This window comes from Miniopterus natalensis, chromosome 11, assembly GCF_054644295.1.
Source record: "Miniopterus natalensis isolate mMinNat1 chromosome 11, mMinNat1.hap1, whole genome shotgun sequence".
In the NCBI taxonomy this organism is placed as follows: Eukaryota; Metazoa; Chordata; class Mammalia; order Chiroptera; family Miniopteridae; genus Miniopterus; species Miniopterus natalensis.
The window spans coordinates 24809894-24829416 of NC_142091.1; the positions used below are offsets into that span (position 1 = coordinate 24809894).

The window sequence follows — 19523 nt, forward strand, 5'->3', positions numbered from 1 at the left end:
ACTTTTTACATTTCTTAAACTGTGAAAAAGCTTGGGTTTCTTCTCTGTTTACAGACATTAGGAGAGAGAGGTTTCTTCTCAATGGAAAAAACGATTCTTCTTATCCTAAAGTAAAGAAATATGTAAAGAAGTAAGTAAGTTTTTACTCTGCGGAAATGCCCTTTAATCCCAACCCCACTGTAATATAAACTTGATTTGTTCGGAGCAGTCCTTCATTTCCTAGAGTAGAATGTAAAAGCCACAACCGCCTGAGCCAAGGAACTGGGAGAAACAGCTCCTCAGCCCTCCGAGCCCCCCTACTCAGAGTGCGGGGTCCCCACAAGCAGGGCTGGCGCCGGCGGGAGCCCCTTAGAAATGCACAACCTCAGGCCCCAGGCCGGACCCACTGTATCCGGACCTGAATTCTAATCAGAGCTTCGCGTGATCTGCGGGCTCATTAAAGCTTGGGCAGCGCTGGGCCAGACGACGGGCTGCTGTTGCTTTCACAGGCCACAGAACAAGGCAGTGGACCAAAGAAAATGAATGGAACTTGCTAGGGTGATGAGAGTGAAATCTCCATTTGCAGTCTCTAGCAGAAATGTATTTTAGAACTACAACTGGATGGTCAGAGTCCTGAATTTCAGTTTTAAATGATGCGCAGCAAATGTTGGAAAAGCCACAGCTGCAACGATCGTGTTGTTCATGGGAGAGAGGAAAGAAGCACAAGTGAATAAAAAAGATGAAGAGTGAGCATTGGCTGGACTATCTCAATGAAGTACCCTTTGCAGGAGAAGTTCCTGGAAATACTGTAATCCATGGAAAACCCCTCTTTGAAAGCGTCAGTTCCAAGGCGTATGTAAGATATGTGAAGCTTTTCATGGTTCACACACTAAAGTCAATAGGTTTCCTGGGTTTTCCCTCTATTATCTGCATCCTGTTTAATTTAGCAGTCTCACACGTGGTAGAAAACCATATACTTTTGTGGAGGGGGAGGCCTGTGAGTTAGCAGCAAGAACATCTGAACATGTAGTATGTTCATGATTCATTGGTCATTCCTGTAACAAAACGTGGTTGAGCAGTTACTCTACCAAGCTCGGTGCTAAGTTCTAGATACACGGCAGTGAGCGAAAGAGACACAGTTCCTGCCTCATGGAGCTTCTGGTAGTGTGTGAATCACTACTGATCAGTTTTTGAAAATTATCTGCAGATTTTGTTCATCCATGGTATTTCTGCGCCTTGCACCTACCTTTTTACATGGACAATGAAAAATGTCTAATTCTTAGTTACAGGTCTGATGCATATAGACCAATCAGTTGTGATTTGTACAGCAGATAGTAGTAGCAGTTCCTATGGCCAAAGCCAGCTGGCAGCCTGCTGCTGTGAAGCTAAGGTAGGTAACAGTAACAGTTACCTAGGGTGACATGATCACTGTAAGGGCTTGGCACGGCTGTGGACAGAGGGCTGGGGCTGCTAGGGAGGCAGTGTAGGTGAGCAAGTAACAATGGGCAGGAGCCAGGAACAAGCCTCTCTTAAATTGTATCGATGGAAGTAATGCAAAAAAGGAAACATTTTAAAATCATATGTTCCCAGTTGAGGAACTGGGTAATCTATTTTATGCCTTCAAATGAAGGTAATTTATTCTTCAAACCAGTCTTTTAACGTGGCATTTAGAAAATCATTCACCTTCAAAATAAATTGTGTTACAAGTCTGCTTGAATGATGGATATACCAGCTATAAGTGGGACCTGATGAATTGGGTGGAAAGTTGGCATCAACAGCCCCCAATGGGCAAGTAATGGGTTGAAGCAACCATTATTTCAGGACACTGATATCTTTGTGGATTTTGAGTGTCGTTGCCTCCTAAATTCCTAACCCTGCAATCCCATAGCCCTGGCATTGTGCCTGCTTAATTATCATGACTGGTTCCACCCTTGTTTTCCAGAGACTGGGTTCTCTGCCATGGTGGCTCAGTGATTAAGAGTATTGACTCGGAAGTCAGGTGGGCACAAAGTTTGTCGTTCTGATCCAGCTGCCTCCAGCTGGGATCTTGGGTAATGCAATGCCTCTACGCCCCAGTTCTCTCACCTGGAAAATGGAGATTAAACATCTCATCTCATGCGATCATGTGGGTTATAGAACTATGTAAGACATCCACTGCCATGCCTGGAACATGGTAAACAGAGGCTATTTTTTACTAAACCCAGGTCTCCATACTGGCTCCTTTCTGCTCCATGAATCTCCTTTAGTAACAAGTGTTTCTGTTTGTTTATATTAACTTGTGTCTTAGTCTCTTAGTGGCTATATTTTCTTTCTACTGAATTCATATTACCGAGGCTGTCTCCCTGGGGACTTTTGTCCTTTGTGGCACATATGCTGATCTCTCACTCTAGTCCAGGTTCAACAGACACCCAGAACTTGGTCACTGTTTGTCTCAAAGAGACAGTAGGGCCTAGTGGTTAAAAGCCACTGGAGCCCTAGCCAGTTTGGCTCAGCGGTAAGAGCGTCAATCCGTGGACTGAAGGGTCCCGGGTTTGATTCCGACCAAGGGCACGTACCTCGGTTGCAGGCTCATCCCCTGCCCTGGTCAGTGTGCGTGCAAGAGGCAACCGATCAACATATCTCTCTCGCTCTCTCCCCCCCCTTCCACTCTCTCTAAAAAGCAGTGGAAAAAATATCTTCAGGTGAGGGTCAAAAAAAAAAAAAAAAAAAAAAGCCACTGGAGACTGGCTGCCTGAGTTCAAATCTTAGCGCTTCCACTTACTAGTTGAGTGACTCTTATAAATTATTCAGCCTCTCTGTGCCTCAGTTTCCTCATCTGTGAAATGAATTGTACCTACTTCCTGTGATTATTGTAAAGATGAAAAAGATTAATATATACGAAGGATCTAGAATCCTAAGGGCTATACAGCATTTGCTACTTGAGTAACCCCAAGCTTGGCACTTACCCACTTCTCACTCTGGGGTAACCTCCTAATTGGAGAGCTATCTTTAGGATTTGTATACCCAACTTCATGTCCCTAGACTATCCGGACACTGCTTGTGCTTCCACAAAAGACACCTGCCTTTTCCACATCCTGCCACAAATGTTGCTGGCAGACCCTGGCTGTGACAGTGAGGAAAGAAGAATATTTTGTCCCCAACTCTATGTCCCCGAGGAACAGTACACTGCACCCAGCCGGGGGCCTCTTAGGTAAAATAGGATGAAACCAAGGGCGCCAAGCAATTCTTCCTACTCCCCTCATCTCCCTTTGCCCATTTCCACTGGTGAACGAAGATCATCCATCTGGAAGCAAGATTCCCCCCACTGAGGCTGGCCGTGTGCTACAAAGTCTCTCACATGCCTATGAAAAGCAAAGGAGTCAGGAGCGTAACAGAGTATGAACTTCTGTTGCATCCCTGGGGTAAACTGGTTAGCGGAACTGTTACTGTTTAAATTCCACAACGAGGCAATATGGCTAAACTAAAAGTAACCCGAGGGAAGCAAAGCAAAAGAAGGCTGAATTTTGATTGAGAACTTGGACTAAAGCAGTTCAGCACCCTCAGGGCCCTGGTGGAGTCAGGGGCGTGGGGACCTTACTTCTCAGGCCTCCGTGCCTCGAGTAGTACTTGGCTTGTGGCAGTAAAGTGTTTCTGCTGGGCAGTGCTGGCTTCAAGGGGAGATTCCTTTTAATGCTCCAAATCCCTTCCAGGGCCACTGTGAATATTTTCAAAAGCGAGATGGTGATATTATTCTCCTTTTAGCACAAAGTATTTTTAAAGCATTTGCGCGGTGATTATTTTTTCAGTCATTTGGGTGGCAGTTTATTTGGTTTGAATAATTAAACCACCCAAGGTTTCTGTTATTTGTTGAATATTTTATTCCAGTTCATTCATTCAATTATTCTGTATGCAATTAAACCTCTACAGTGATTAATTAGATAATTTAATTTGACCCTTAAGAAGTAGATGAAAAGCCAATATGGGAATATAAATAACATAACACAGAAAGATTAAGAATAAATAACAGTTCATATATAGACTTCCTTCAGTCAACCTTGTCTGGTTCTGAATTAATTCCTGGAAGTGCAAATATTTCTAAAAATAATATAACCCAAAGTTACCGCATTAATTCATCCAATAGACTCAATAATCTTCTAAAAGCCATAAACTAGATGCTGTTTAATCTCCCATTCAAAGAAACATAAACTCACTAGAAAACACTATAGCAAAATATTTGGAATGCGAAGTCTGTACATTGGCACAAGGCAGATTATAGGCTTAAATCCTGATACCATTCAATAAGTATTGGGTTAGTAATGATCTTCACTGGGCTTTCCTCCATATCCTAAAGTCAATTAGTTAGTTTTCAGAGTCTTTCAACTCAAATTTGGTGAAAATTTACTGTGTAGAAATCCGTGACCCAAGTCAAGTAAGGCAGTGAATTCAGGTTAGGGCAGTAAGTTGTTTTTGCCATTTAGGAAGCTGCAAATTTCGATGACAAGTATTTCCCACAGATCCAAGGTTGCCCACTGGCATCCACACTGACATCGGATCCCTCCCTAAAGGATTTCGTACCTTGTGATGATTAAGGGCACGGCCTCTAAATCCGGCGGAGACCTGGGTTTCAGTCTCTGCTCCACCGCCTGCCAATTGTATGACTCTGGGCAAGTTATTTAACCCAGCATGTCTCAGTTTTCTCATCTATGAAATGGGGATGATACTATCTACCTTGAAGGATTATTATAGGATTTGGATGAAATGAATAAAATGAGCTTTGCACTTAATAAATAGAAGCTCTTATTAGGAAAGGGGCAGTGATTTTCCTGTGCAAGCATGAACTTGGATTCCACTTCTGGAGGCACAGTTACTGAGCTGGTTCTCCGAGCTGAATGTCAATACTTGCCTCTCCTTCCCTCTCCTGAATAGAGCGGCTGAAGCTATCTGTCAAGATTAGTTTCTTCCTTCGTCAAAGACCTTCAAGGAAAACTCCACAATCTCCTTCTGTCAAGACTTACAAGGTTTAAGCTGTTCCTTATATCTAACCTAAATCTTCCCCCACCATTCAAACCAGATTCCTCCTTTCCCATCCCATCTAGAGATAGAAAAAGGCTGCCCCCAGCCTCTGGGCAATAGACTCTCAGATTTAGGAGTCCACAAACATTTATTAAATACTCCCTGTGCAAAGCGTCCTGTGATAGACCATGGAAGCAGGGTTAGATTTGTTCTGCACCGTGGGAAGGTCTGGTAAACGGCACGCAGTTTAAAACCGGGAGGCAGGACTATGTAGAACTGGACTAGTCTAATTTAGTTGTGGTCTTTCGGAGGCAATCACAGGCACAGCTGGAAGTTTACAACTTTAATAGGATAAATACCTGAAATGTAAATGCAGATGCTCAGAAATGCATGGGGGGAGGACCCTAAAATGATAATATAGTTATGCATAAGTATTTACTGCACTCAAGGTTAGAGGCTGCTGGAAAAAATAGCACTACTTTGATCTGATGTGATGTTTGGGTGAGTAAGTTAGGAAAGACCGCATCTTCAACTGGGGAAAACGGGGCGTCTGGAAAGAAGTGCGAATGTCCCCTGAAGCAGCTGCTTCTTCAAGGAGAAATCCAGCTCCCTCAGCTCGGCCTGCGCACTCTAGGAGGAAGGGGGACAGAGGGGAGAGGGCCACGGAGACCTGTGTGGGCAGCTGAACCCCAAAGGGGAAAGGGGAGCAGGCACAAGAGAGGAGCCGAGACAAAGGCATTAAGTCCTTTCTCGAAGCTCAGAATCTTCTAGACATTCTTCTTGTTTCTCCCCCTCTCATGTCCCCAGCCCTTTCTACTCAGAGACCTTTAGAGGTGTTTTTTTTTTTAAATCTTCACTGGAGGATGTGTTTATTGATTTGAGACAGAGAGGGAGAGAGAAAGAGAGAGAGAGAGAGAGATCAATCAGTTGCATCCAACATGCGCCTGGACCGCAAATCGAACCCACAACCCAGGTACATGCCCTGACTGGGAATTGAACCCGTAACCTTTTGGTGTACAGGACGGTGCTCCAGCCAACTGAGCCACACGGCCAGGGCCTAGGTGTGTTTTTATTCTGAATTTTAAACTTCCTAAACCATGCCTTTATGCTGGAAAGTGTAGCCAGTGGGGCCTGGCCTGGCCTTTCAGGACAGGTAAGCTCGCCCTTTAAAAATGTTTGTGTTTCCCTTCGGCTGTTTCTGGACAAGTGCATGAACATCAGAGCGTGAAAAGCCAGTTTCGAGCCGTATTGTCTAGGCCTCTGTTGTGTAAATGTGCTCAGATCCTACCAGAGGAAGAAAAACGTAAGTGATTTAAATTTATGTTTGCTGGCTTCTAGGCTCTGTAATTATCTTGACAAGCCTTTGGTGTCTAGTAAATTCCCTGCATATTGTAGGTATACAAAACATTTTTGTTGAATGAATTAGTGAATAACAAACATATCCACTCTCACTGAGCAACATTTTACATTTTCTGAGTTGGTACTAAACATGATAAATAAACCAGACTCGAAATTAAGTTTCCGTGTACTAAGGCACATAGAGACACAAATGAATGGATTTGGCAGGACACTACTGAAAGTCACTGGGAAAGGAAATGTCGCAGAAGAGAAAAGTAGTAAGCTTCATTAATCAAATTTATCACGACTACTAAAGTTCTGCAGCTCTTAGCCAGGAAAATCCAAAAGCCCTTGCAATGAGAAAACATTAAATTAGAACATTCGTTTACTTCTGCAAAGTCCTCTGTAGAAGTTCTTAGAAATCATTTTAAGATAAATCATTCCACGATGCATGCCTCACAAGCTTACCTCTTCTTTTAAAAAAGTTGTGAGAGGGAAATCTCTAGGGAATCACTAAGAATATGTGAATGATGATGTTTGCTAAATTCTTATTTATCCAGAAAGTTCCATAAGTTGCCCCAAATTCCATTTTCATCCAACAGGAGATCTGATCAGAAAACTGCATTTTTTTAAAATGTGTTTTTATTGATTTTTTAAAAAATCTTTTTTTATTTTAATCCTCACTCAAGGATATTTTTTCCATTGCTTTTCAGAGAGAGTGGAAGGGGTAAGAGGAGAGAGAGAGAAATATCTATGTGAGAGAGACACATCTATTGGTTGCCTCCCACATGCACCCGGGCCAGGGATTGAACCTGCAACTGAGGTATGTGCCCTTGACTGAAATTGAACCCAAGACCCTTCAGTCCTAGGGCCACCACTCTAACCACTGACATAAACTGACTAGGGCTTTTTAAACTGATTTTTTGGAGAGAGAGGAAGGGAGAGGGAGAGAGAGAGAGAAACATTGATTTGAGAGAGAAACATCGATTGGCTAGCTGACAACCTCCAACCAACCAGTGACCTCTTGGTGCATGGCTAGAGAGATCAGTCTTGGAGTACAATATGGCTAGATATGTATGACCACCCAAGGAGTGAGTGTAGACAGAGAAAAGGGCCTGTGACCGAATTCTCCAAAGTTTAGAACAAAAATTCTCCGAAGTGGTAGAAGCAAAACTAGGAAAATGGAGGATGGGGACCTGGAGGCTAAGTTGAGAAAGTGTTTTAACAGGGAAGGAGTAAACAACTGTCAAATGCTATAGAGAAGTTGAATTTGATGAGTATGTAGATTGTATCTGACCTTCAGGATTATTAGATTTGACCTTCAAGAGGAAAGACATTAGCAAACTGGAAAAGAACAGCTTTCCTGGATTCATGGAAGCAAAAGCCTAATGGGAATGGGTGAAGGAACAAAGGATAAGTAAAGAAGTGGAGACCAGGGGTCAAGTGTACTAACTCTTTTTTTTTTTTACATATATTTTTATTGATTTCAGAGAGAGAGGAAGGGAGAGGGAGGGAGAGTTGAAACATCAATGAGAGAGTTGTCATTGGTGGGCTGCCTCCTGCACGCCCCCGACTGGGGATCAAGCCCACAACCCGGGCATGTGCCCTGACTGGGAATCTAACCTCAATCTCCTGGATCCTAGGCCGATGCTCAACTGCTGAGCCACGCCTGGCTGGGCAAGTGTACTAACTCTTAACATGTATAGGAGCCACACAATGCCTAAAAGTTTTATACAAAATTCTGGGTGTAGGTTACAAGCTGTGTTTTCCAGGAAGAGAAGCCATGTCTTTCTTCATGTACTTAAAGGCTGTGTCTCTGTAACCCTGCACTAGAAGGTCCAGTGGTTGGCCCAGAGCTGCCAACACTCAGGCTAAGCTGGAAGAGCGTGGCACCTTCTCTAGGTGCTAGTTCCCTGTTGTGGCCGAAGACATGAGGCTTCCAGCCATTTAAAAAAGAAGAAAAAAAAATTAGCAGTTCCTGTTTTCCATAAGTAGAATCCCTTTAAAACTTAACCTTAAAGAATCTAGTCTCAGCTTTGAAAGTTTTCTAGGCTAAAATAGCACCTCTGTGCGACCTCTAGTGGATATTATAAAAATGAGCCCCCCAATTGCAGCCCAAGCATTCTGTTTTATATGAACATATTTGAAGACTGCTTAAAGAAATCAATTTTTATAAACCAAATGATCTTTCCTATTCACTTAGCCTGTCTTATAATCAAATGTATACAGTGAGAATAGTACAAAATCCAAGTAGTATATACATTATAAACTTGTATAAATGAAAGTAAATCCCAAATATAATAGTATAGACTTAAAAATGTTTTGTTTTGTTTTGTTTTTACCACCAGGGAAATGGTACATGTATTCTGGGTTTCAGAGACACAGTTCAGTGGTCAATCTCCATGCATTCATAGAGTTCAAACTAGTCTTTAAACTCTCCTTCCAGATACCACATGAACAAAATTGCCCATTTTGGTCTCTCCTTCTGTAAGAATCGTGTGATACAGAAGGCCTGAAAAGGAGTTTCTCTGGCTGGTTTTGCAATATAAAGAGGGAAAATATGTCACGGAGTCTGAAACGATGCACCTCGGGACCTGCAGCGTCTGCTTTTAGGGAATATTTAGAGAATTTGGGCCTTATCTGCTGGCTGTCCAACAATCCTCCTCAGAAAATGTCAAGTTCTCTGAGTTAGAAGTCATGTTTTCAATTCTTTTATTTCTTCCAGCAGTGCTGGTACCCAATAGAATTGCAATAAAAACCTGATGATTTGAAGAGCATGAAGTATGAACCTAGTAATCATTGAGAAAGAACCGTGAAAATGAGGGGCTCCAGCAGTTTCAAAATAACATCTGTGAGAAATTCTGAGGATTTTAGGGCATGTCTTTTCCCAAACGAACCATCAGTGAAAGCTATCAATAGTGTATATAATTCATACACTCCGTGTATGTGCAATAAAATCCTTGGATGCATTGGCTTATTTAATGACTTAGATTCTTCTGGGCCGGTGATTTGCAAAGTGGGGCCCCTGGACCTGCAGCATCATCACCTGGGAACTTGATAGAAATGTAAATTCTTGAACCCCACCCCAGACCTACAGCCAGTTCCCAGCAATACACTTTTAATAGGCTCCTAGGTAATTCTAATGAAATCTAAACTCTGGGAACCACTGTTATTGGTCATAACTATATTGATAAAGATTGAAGATGTTATTGTGCTGTTCAGGCAGTTGGGGGGAAAAACCCACTTGTCATTAAATAGAAATAACTTTTAAAATGTGGGACAGCAATATAGACACTGATACCTAGCTTATTTTTTCTAAATATAACAGTTTGTTTGGATATAGGAAAATAATTATACAATTAGCTCAATAATTTCCCCAAAAGCCCGTTTTTCTTTTGATAGTTATGGCTTTGCAATAAATAACCATTGTGCCATCAAATAGGCAATTTCATACCCATTTCACAAATACACTTCATTTGTCACTGAGATTACCTGCAGGTGGATTTTTAATGCGGCATTCATCTCTCTTAATATAAAGTTCTTCTTCCAGTACTTCCTTAATTCTCTTATGTGGCTCACAATATAAAAATGTCTTCCCTATAAAGACATTAACAAAATTGGTTATGCATCATAAATTCTTCCCATCCTTCTAGCCATTACACCTACAGGAATAACTATTTTTAAAAAGACGTAACCTACACAAATGCAGATGATTTACCCTGCAGACTCTGTTTTGGGAAGATCTCTTTCATTCTAGCTTCTGGTTCTTTTGGGACGTCACAGTTTTATAAAATTCCTGAACTGTTGGGTAGTTTAAGATACCTTTTTTGGGTATTATGAAGAAATATATGGAATTTCCTTCATTAGCTTCAAGAAAACTTTCATTTATTCAATAAATTCTTATTGAAGACCTACTCTGTGGCCAGGGGCAAAGGACCTAGCAATGAATAATTCAGATGTGTGCATGGAGTCTACAATCCAGATAATATAACAGAACAGATACACACTATTTAACCATGAATTGTAATAGTGAACCACTTATGGACTTATGACTGTCCCGGCCTCTAAAGCTGGCCTGATGGGACATCACTGCAATAGTGGGGAACTCTATTATTTGTTCTAAGTACTTTAGCTGTATTTTTTTTGCTCTGTGCTATCTGACCCTGTCTGTCTGTCCGATCTCTCCTCTTGGCCTTTCTCTCTTTTTCCCTGACCTCCAACATGGCCCTCCTGCCCATTCCCACATTCTAATTTTTCTGCCTAAGCTGCCTTTCTCCTAATTTTTTGGCTGGGTAAGTTCTACTCACATTTTAGGTATAGCTTTAAATTTCAGTTCTTTAGGAAAACCTTCCCTGACCCCATGATCTCTAAACGACCCTGGTTACTTCTCCTCCTAGCACTCTCCCCTTTGCTTTCATTTCATTTATTGCAATTTACATATGGTTTCCTTTACTTTATATACAATTACTTGTGTAACTGCTGGTTTAATACACCTCTTCTTTACCAGACCGTAAATACCCTAAGGGCAGGGATGTCTGTTCAGCCAGCAGAGTCCTAGACCAGAGCTTGGCATAATAATAGATGCTCAGCAAATGTGTGTTCATACAGAACCAAGCATTATCAAATTAGATAGAGCTCAAGACTATTCTATGTGCATATCTAACAATGCAGCCTTGTAAATGTCAGGGAACCAGTAGTTCTAGTCTCGGTACTCAAAAGCTCAATCCAAAGAACCGTGGGAAATCTAAACAACCAAATACTTCAGCTATTCAAGATTTGACTTTAAACTCACAAAGATACGGCAGGTGCCTCAACTTTTCCAGACTAACCAATAAAGAACACAAGTGGATAAATCTGGCTTATGTGCAGACTGGGCCAAATGGGGCGAGAGACCTGCTGCTTCTGGCAGTGGTCCTGGGTCACTCCCGGTCATGAATCCCACACACACCCTTAGACACGGACAAAGTAGAGATACTTTCTGCGTCTCATTCTTGTTTCCCCAAGGTTGGGAGTCATATGAATGAGAGATGGGATCAGCATTACTCCAGCTTAACTTTGGTTTAAACTTTTTTGGTTAAAGCTTTGGCAGAAAAGCTTTTAAGAAATGTAGCTGAGAAGGAAGGAAAGCCTCAAACAGGTCAGGTAGAGAGGAAGAGACTACCTGTCATAAGTTCAAGTCTCTTGACAAATTTCGTCCCTGCTCCTGCGAGAATTTATGGAGGAAACCACTAAAAGTTTTGAGGAACTGTGAAAAATGAGACAGTAGAAAAGACCTAGTATAGGCAAATATTCTCTGCCCCCCCTCCCAAAATAAAGAAGGAAGGAAGGAAGGAAGGAAGGAAGGAAGGAAGGAAGGAAGGAAGGAAGGAAGGAAGGAAGGAGAGAAAGAAGGGAGAGGGAGGGAGAGAAAAATAAAAAAACTATCAGGAGCTTAATGTTGATCTTCCCCAACATTTTGAATGAGTTGGTCAACAGATTGATTGTGCGTACAGCGAGAAGCTGTGATTACTGTGTTAAGGACTGCTGAAAACAATATTATTCCAGACTAAGGTGTTTTCTTTTGTTAGGATCTAATAGCAATTGCTACAATTTATTGAATGCTACCATGCCGTAAGCATCTTATATATACTATTTCTCTTTCTCACAATCACCCTATGGGTATGTATAATTATCCCTACTTTATAGGTGAAAGAGTAACTCCCAGAAGTCACGAAACTCATCAAAAAATGAAAAGCCTTGCCCATCTGACTCTTCCAAACCCAAATTACTAAACAAGCCAGATTACAGAGATGTAGATTAGACAGATATAGCCACAATGTATCTGCGTTTCAGCAAGGCATTTGATAAAGTGAATTTGTAGGGGACAGAATGCCCGTGCCAATGATGTTGACTGATAGGTCAGGGGCTTCTAGAGACTCGTCTTGGAATTGTTGAGATCACCATCTAATTTGCTAACTTGCCAGCAAACTCACCAAATGTGAGAATGGTGCAAACCTGGTGAATGGCACACTCAGGACTCAAAGGGCTGTTTCTATACCTGGAATGAAGTGCTTAAGTCCATAGGATGGTATTGGTGGGGATAAATATAACAACTTTTATTTAGGAGCTAACAAATGGGGTGCATAGTATAGGATAGTAAAGGCCTAGTTCAAGTATTTTCAAATGAACAAAGTGGGGAAGAGAAAGTATGGATGTCACAGACTGCATTTGTTAAATGTGTTAATAATACAAAGTGTTGGCCAAAACAGCTAATGTAATTTTGGATCCATTTAATAGAGGTATAATGTTCAGATCAAATGAGGTTATAGTCCCACCACACTATTCTTATCTGATCATACCTAGAATACTGGATTCAGTCATTTAATAAACTGGAGAACATTGGAAGAAGTCAGCCATCATGGTGAATGGCTACAAATTATTTTAAAGGGAACACTGAAGTCTATGAAAGATATGGTGGGTGCTTAGATTAACCTTTATATAATTCAAGGATGAAATTATATAATTTCAAAGGGAAAGGACCACATTTTATTAGTGTAAATTTGAGAGCAGATCTGTGATTAGGGAGTTGAAGCTGTAGAAAGACTGACCACCTTTCCAAAAAATAGACTGAAGACTTCCCAAAACCACTTGAAAACTGAATGACTACTTTGTAGGGGTGTGAACAGCCTGTCTCTACTTAGGCTGAGGCCCTAAAAGGAAGTTTTCAGGGAGGCTGAGGAAGAAACTCTATATGCCCAGATCCTGACTTTGTGAGCCCCAGAAAGTTTAGACTCCTGCCTCAATTCATTACTCACTTCCCTGCAACTTGCCCAATGCCTGGCACGCCACAGTGAGGACTCAATATTTGTTGATGAGTGAATGATTGGTTCTATCTTTTATACCGACAGCCACAGGAATAAAGAACCTTTAAATTCTAGCAACATCTTTAATGAGAAAATTTCCAGATAGAATTTTGTCAAAATAAGGAATTACTTAAATATATTCAATACTTTAATATACTGAATTTAGTTGCCCTAAGGTTTCTGCATGCTGTTGATAATAAAAAGAGAAATGATGTATCATAATCGGTCACATTGGGGTGGATGCTGAGGGAAGAGGCCCTTTCACCAGGAGGCAGAGGTTTTGTGGTTTCTTGATGAGGCCTTGCAGGAGGATGGCGTGTGATCCCCTGGGGCGGGAGAGCTGAGCCTCTTCAGCCCAACCATCCCTCCTGGGCCTAGAGGGAGCAGCAGGAACAGAGACAGGTCTCTAGAGAAGCAACAAGGAGATGCTAGCAGAAGGGCTAGAAACCACTGGGGTTCCTCTTTGGCTTATTATTTTCACCATCATCATTCCTTAGCACGTAGTGAAAACCTGTGGGGCGCCAGGGACTGTGAAATATCTGTAAATTCACAGATACGGGTACACTATGGATGAGCACTGCGAGCTCGGACTCAAGTTACCACAATGTTGGTTGCGACTGTGGACAAGAACCTCCTTTACTTACTTGAAAACCATCAGCGCGTTTGGCAGGGCAGGGAGCCTGTAACTGTGAGAGCCTGAAAGGATTAGGTGATACTTTATGGACTGAAAGTCCGAGAGAGGAGCGTTTAAGCCTTTGGAGTATTTCTCCAGCACTGACTGACTGTGGCCCAGTCACTTCCTTTCTTCTAGTCTAGACCTCAGCTTTCTGGGCTGGGAAATGAGGAATTGGCAAAAATGACCTCCATGTTTCCATGTAAAAAAAAAAAAAATTATCTATTTTATTATATATTTTAAATTTATATTATATATAACATTTTAATAATTTTATGTTTTTATATAATTATATGTATACTTCCCCCTCCCCCAGTCCCCCCGGCACTGTGCTACCAGCTCGCGGGAGGCTGCCTGGGGAAGCGGGCTGCGCGCTTCTGCCGCGGGGCCCTCGCCTCTCCCTCCGCCAAAGCGGCGGCTCTACCCCTCCCTCCAGAACCCTCCCGGCTTCGGCCGGTCCCACTCCGGTCTCCCCGCTCCCTTCTCACCGGTTCTCCACACCGCGCGTCCCTCTGCACAGGGGCCCGGGCTGCAGGGGGCGTCGCGCTGCTCGCAGGACTCCCGGAGGCCGCCGGCGCCGGGCCCCCCGCGCGCCCCGCACGCCGCCGGCCGTCCAGGCTGCTCGTCCGCGCCGCCCGCCTCGGGCGCGGCGCCCGCGGTCACCACCATCGCCTTCTTCACCCTCCGCCCCCCGGAGTCTCTGCTGCCGGCTTTCTAAGCAACACCGCCCTGGGCCGAGATTTGAGGCGTCTCCGGTTGCCATAGTGACTGCGGAGGCTCCCCGCCCCCAGCCGCGCTCAGCCCCTCCCCCCCCGCCCCGCCCCGCCCCGGGTGTCCCGCGCGCGCGAGGAGGCGCTGAGGTTAGAGCGCTGCGGTTAGCTACCGACCAAAGCAACGATGTGCCGTCTCCCCTTTGTTCCTTACATCAGGGGCTTTACTATCCCCGGGAGGGAAACTGATTCAGAAACAGCTAAGAAAACTGTCTGAGGCCATTCAGCCAGGCAGGGGTACCGCGCGGATCCGGATTCTGAGGAGCTTGGCAACAAAGCCCGAAGAATAGACCACCATCTGGAACAGGAACAGGCAAAGGCCGGAGCAGGGACTGCGCGGGAGAGTTGAGAGGAAGGCCGCCGGTCTTCACGCAGTGATGCTTACGCTGTCCTGCTCCCTCCTGCACGCACACCGCGATGCAATAAGTGAATGCTGAGGGTTCCCAACTTTTTGCATTCTAGGTTTTTATTGTTGTTGTTAAACAGCTCTTGTAGTTTCCAAGCACTTTTGTATTCACAATCCGCTTCAACCTATATAGTAACCAATCTTACAGATGAGAAAATCAAACTCAGAAAAGTCTGATTTGGTAGCAAGTGGGAAAAATCTAGGGTTTTATTTGGAGCCTGAGGTTGCTTTTGTTTTGTTTTGCGGCCACATAAAAAAGGGGAATTACGTTGTGTTGGTTTTATGAAAGCTAAATGTGCATTATTTTACAGGCTTAAATAGTTCTACAAGGCTTGTAACCAAACACAGGGGGCCCCACCTGCCCCCATGTCACTCCAGAAGCAGCCACTTTCACCTCTTTTGGCTGAAAATTCACTATTTACAACGATATAACCAAATGTTTATTTTGCTGCTTTTTGTTTTTCAATTATATGTTGATTTTCTACTATGGAAGATGAGAATTTAGCTCTTGTCCGAGCTCACCATCTTACTTGCCGCCCTTTCCAACTCCTAATACAGATAAGCTGAAACTTTGGCTGGAGCATTTTACATGACCATGCCTATGTGACAGCTGTGCATGTGATATCCTATGGTCACTTTTCCTTCCTAGATCTTTGATTTGCTTGATTTCTAATGTCCTTATCACTAAACCCTTCATCCTTGTGTAAATCTTTTTAAGAACAGCTTATGGATTTTTAGAGAGAGAGGAAGAGAGAAGGAGGGAGAGAGAAACATCAATGTGAGAGTGTAACATGGATCAGCTGCCTCTGGTACACCGCCCACTGGGGAACCAACCCCCAACCCCCAACCCAGGCATGTGCCCTGACCAGGAATCCAACCCGCAACCCTTCAGTGCACAGGATGACTCCCAACCAACTGAGCCACTCAGCCAGGGCTGTAAATCTTTTAATATGTTTGAACATATGAGGAATTCTATCATTTTCATCTTTTCTAAAAAGTCCCTTTCGGAGAGTCTGGACTGGTTGGTTGCTCTCTAGACCTGTGGTTGCAGAGCTGTTGTCTAAGGATTTTTCTTCACCTTCACACCTCTCTCTTGCTTTAGATCTCTTATTTGTGAATCCTGTCTTTTTCTCTTTCTTGGTTTACTCACTTATTTGGTGGAGTATATCTCCCGTAGCCCTTTGAGAACTGGTCTATGGGAGATAAAATGTCCAAGTCCTTACTGATTTTCAAGAGTCTTTACTCTCTATTAAAGTAGAGATCTAGCTGGATAAAGAACTCTAGATTGGAAATTATTTTTCCTCAGAATTTTAAAGTCGTTGTACCATTGTCTTCTGGCATCCACTGTTGCCATAGAATTCTGTTGCCATTCTATTCCCATTCCCTGGTATAGGACTTGTTTTTTTCTTTCTAGAAACTTGGAAGATCTTCTCTTCGTCTTCATTGTTTTGAAAATTCATGATGATATGAGTCAAATTTTCAGCCATTTTGCTGGGCACTCAGTAGATCTTTTCAACCTAGAAACTCATGTCCTTCATTTGAGAGACTTTTTCTTCAATCATTTTAATGCAGTGTCTTTGTTGTCTTTGTTCTCTCTGGAACCTTGTTATTTGTATGTTAGATCTCCTGATTTGTCCCCTAATAGTATGACCTATTTTCTATTTTTGCACTATATTCTGTGAGATTTCCTCATTATATTATAAGCATTCTATTTTTCATTTCTGCTATCATGTTTTTAATTTCTCAGAGCTCTCTGAATATTCTTTTTAAATATAACACCTTGGCTTTATATTTTTGAGGCTATTAATAATATACTTCATCTCCAACCTTTTCTCCTTGTATAATTGCTGCTTCCTCCAAGTTACCTATTCCGGTTAGTTTCAGTTTCTGTCTTACTTGGTAGCTTTCTTCTATCTCCAGGTGATCCTTTACTGTCTTGTCCTGCCTAGTAGTGCAGACTGTGAATCTTATTGACTGCAAGTTTCATTGATGGGAGATCTGTCTGGGCTGCCTAGTTGGGGAACCACTGATGTCAGTATTTTAAGATCTATCTCTTGAACTGCTCTGTTCTCCATGGGGTGACTCCTTCAGTCTCCCTGCTGGAGGGTATTTTCAGTCTGGTGCCAGCACCCTGGTAGGTGAGTGGGAGAAGAGAACTGAAGACTCAACATGAAATTATCCTGTTTCAATATGGTGGTCCTGCCCCCAATTATGCTTTGTACCTTCCAGTCTAGAAAACCTGTTTGACTTCCCCCGGAGAATTACCTCTAGTCAGCATCTGGGGTGGGGTCATCCATCTAGTTGCTCAGAATGAGGGAACTGGAGGTCTAACTGCTTATTTTTGTGATAAAATATAGATAACATGAAATTTACTATTTTAACCAGAAATTCAATGGCATTAAGTACATCCACAATGTTGTACAGCCATCACCACTATCCATTTCCAGAGCTTTTTCATTATCCCAAACAAACTCTGTGCCCCATTAAATCCAAGTTCCCAATTTCTCCCTCTCCCAGCTCCTGGTAATCTCTAGTCTACTGTCTGTCTCTATAAGTTTAACTACTTTAGGTACCTCTTATAAGTGCAATCATACAGTATTTTTCCTCTTGTGTTTAGTATCTTTCACTTAGCATAATGTTTGTAAAGTTCATCCATGCTTAGCCTGTGTTGGAACTGAATTCTTTTAAAGAATGTATATACCACATTTACTCAACTATTCATCTGATGATGGACATTCGCATTGTTTCCACCTTTTGCCAATTGCCAATAATGCTGCACTGAATATTAGTGTACAAATGATCTGTTTGAGTTCTTGCTTTCAGTTCTTTTGAGTATGTACCTAGAAATGGAACTGCTGGATGACATGGTAATTCCATGTTTAACTTTCTGAAGAACCATCGAACTTTTTCAAGTGGCTGTACAATTTTGCATTCCCACCAACAATGCACAAGGGTTCTAATTTCTCTATATCCTTGCCAACATTTCTGCTCTCTCTTTTTCTCCTCTGCCATTCTTTCAGAATAGCTAGCTATCCTAATCAGTGTGAAGTCGTATCGCTTTGTTGTTTTAATTTGCATTCCTTTAATGACTAGTGATGTTGAGCATCTTTTCATGTGCTTATAGGTTATTTGTACATTTTGCTTGGAGAATTGTCTATTCAAGTATTTTGCCCATTTTGAATTGTGTTCTTTGTTGTTGAGTTGTAGGAGTTCTGTATATATTTTGGACATTAATCTCTTATGATATATATGGTTTGTAAATATTTTCTCCCATTCCGTGGGTTGTCTTTTTACTTTGTTAATAGTGTTCTTGATTTTAAAATATTTTAATTTTGATGTAGTCCCATTTATCTATTTTTTTATTTGATACCTTTGTTTTTGGTGTCATATCCAAGAAATCATTGCTAAATTCAATATCATGAAGTTTTTTCCCCATGCTTTCTTCTAAGAGGTCTATAGTTTTGACTCTTACACAGGATGAGGCAAAAGTAGGCTTACAGTTATATGGAAAATAATACAATAATTAATAAATAATAATAGAATAAACTGTGTTTTGTGTACTGACCACTGTAAACCTACGTCTGCCCCTCTGTGTATTTTAGGTCTTTGACCATTTTGAGTTGATTTTGGTATTAACATTATAGTGTGATGTAGGAGCCCAACTTCATTCTTTTGCATGTGGATATCCAGCATCATTTGTTTAAAAGGCTATTTTTTCCCCTCCATTGAATTGTCTTGACACCCTTGTCAAAGTCAATGGTCCATAAATGTTAGGGTTTATTTTTGGACTCTCAATTCTATTCCATTGATCTGTATGTCTATCCTTAATGCAAATATCAGAATGTCACAATTAACATAGTTTTCTAGTACATTTTAAAATAAAAAAGTGTGAGGCCTCTGATTTTGGCGCTCAGTAACATTTAGTGCTTTTTAAATTGTTTTCATCATGTTTTGTAGTTCTCAAAAAAAAAGTTTCGCATTTCTTTTGTTAAATTCATTCCAAAGCATTTAATGCTTTTTAATGGTATTGTACATAAAATTGTTTTCTTAATTTAATTTTCAACCTGGCCGGGCGTGGCTCAGCGGTTGAGTGTCGACCTAGGATCCCGGCGATCGGGGTTCGATTCCCGGTCAGGGCACATGCCAGGTTGCGGGCTCGATCCCCAGTCGAGGGCAGGCAGGAGGCAGCCAACCAATGACTCTCTCATCATTGATGTTTCTATCTCTCTCTCTCCCTCTCCTTTCCTCCCTCTGAAATCAATAAAGATATATTTAAAAAAAAATTAATTTTCAGGTTGCTCATTGATCATTTTTAGAAGTACAATTAATTTTTTACATTGATTTTGTGTCCTGGAACACTGCTGAATGCATTCATTAGTTCTAGTAGTTTTTTCAAATGGATTCCTTATGATTTTCTCTAAATAAGATCATATCATCTGCAAATAGATGTACTTTCAGTTCTTTTCTAATCTGGATGCCTTTTAAGAACCTTCCATTTCTCCCCTCCCAGCCATTGTTGGCAT

General features: G+C 41.9%; 1 protein-coding gene across 1 annotated transcript; it reads right to left on the bottom strand.

The window, feature by feature from the left end:
- Positions 1-3518: 3518 nt before the first annotated feature.
- Positions 3519-14496, bottom strand: C11H11orf97 (chromosome 11 C11orf97 homolog). The gene is made up of 3 exons (XM_087822151.1): positions 14379-14496; positions 9802-9906; positions 3519-3673 (listed from the first exon to the last, which is right to left on the bottom strand). Exons 1-3 carry the CDS (start codon positions 14491-14493, stop codon positions 3519-3521), a joined length of 375 nt encoding a protein of 124 aa, XP_087678277.1. The 5' UTR covers positions 14494-14496.
- Positions 14497-19523: the final 5027 nt, after the last annotated feature.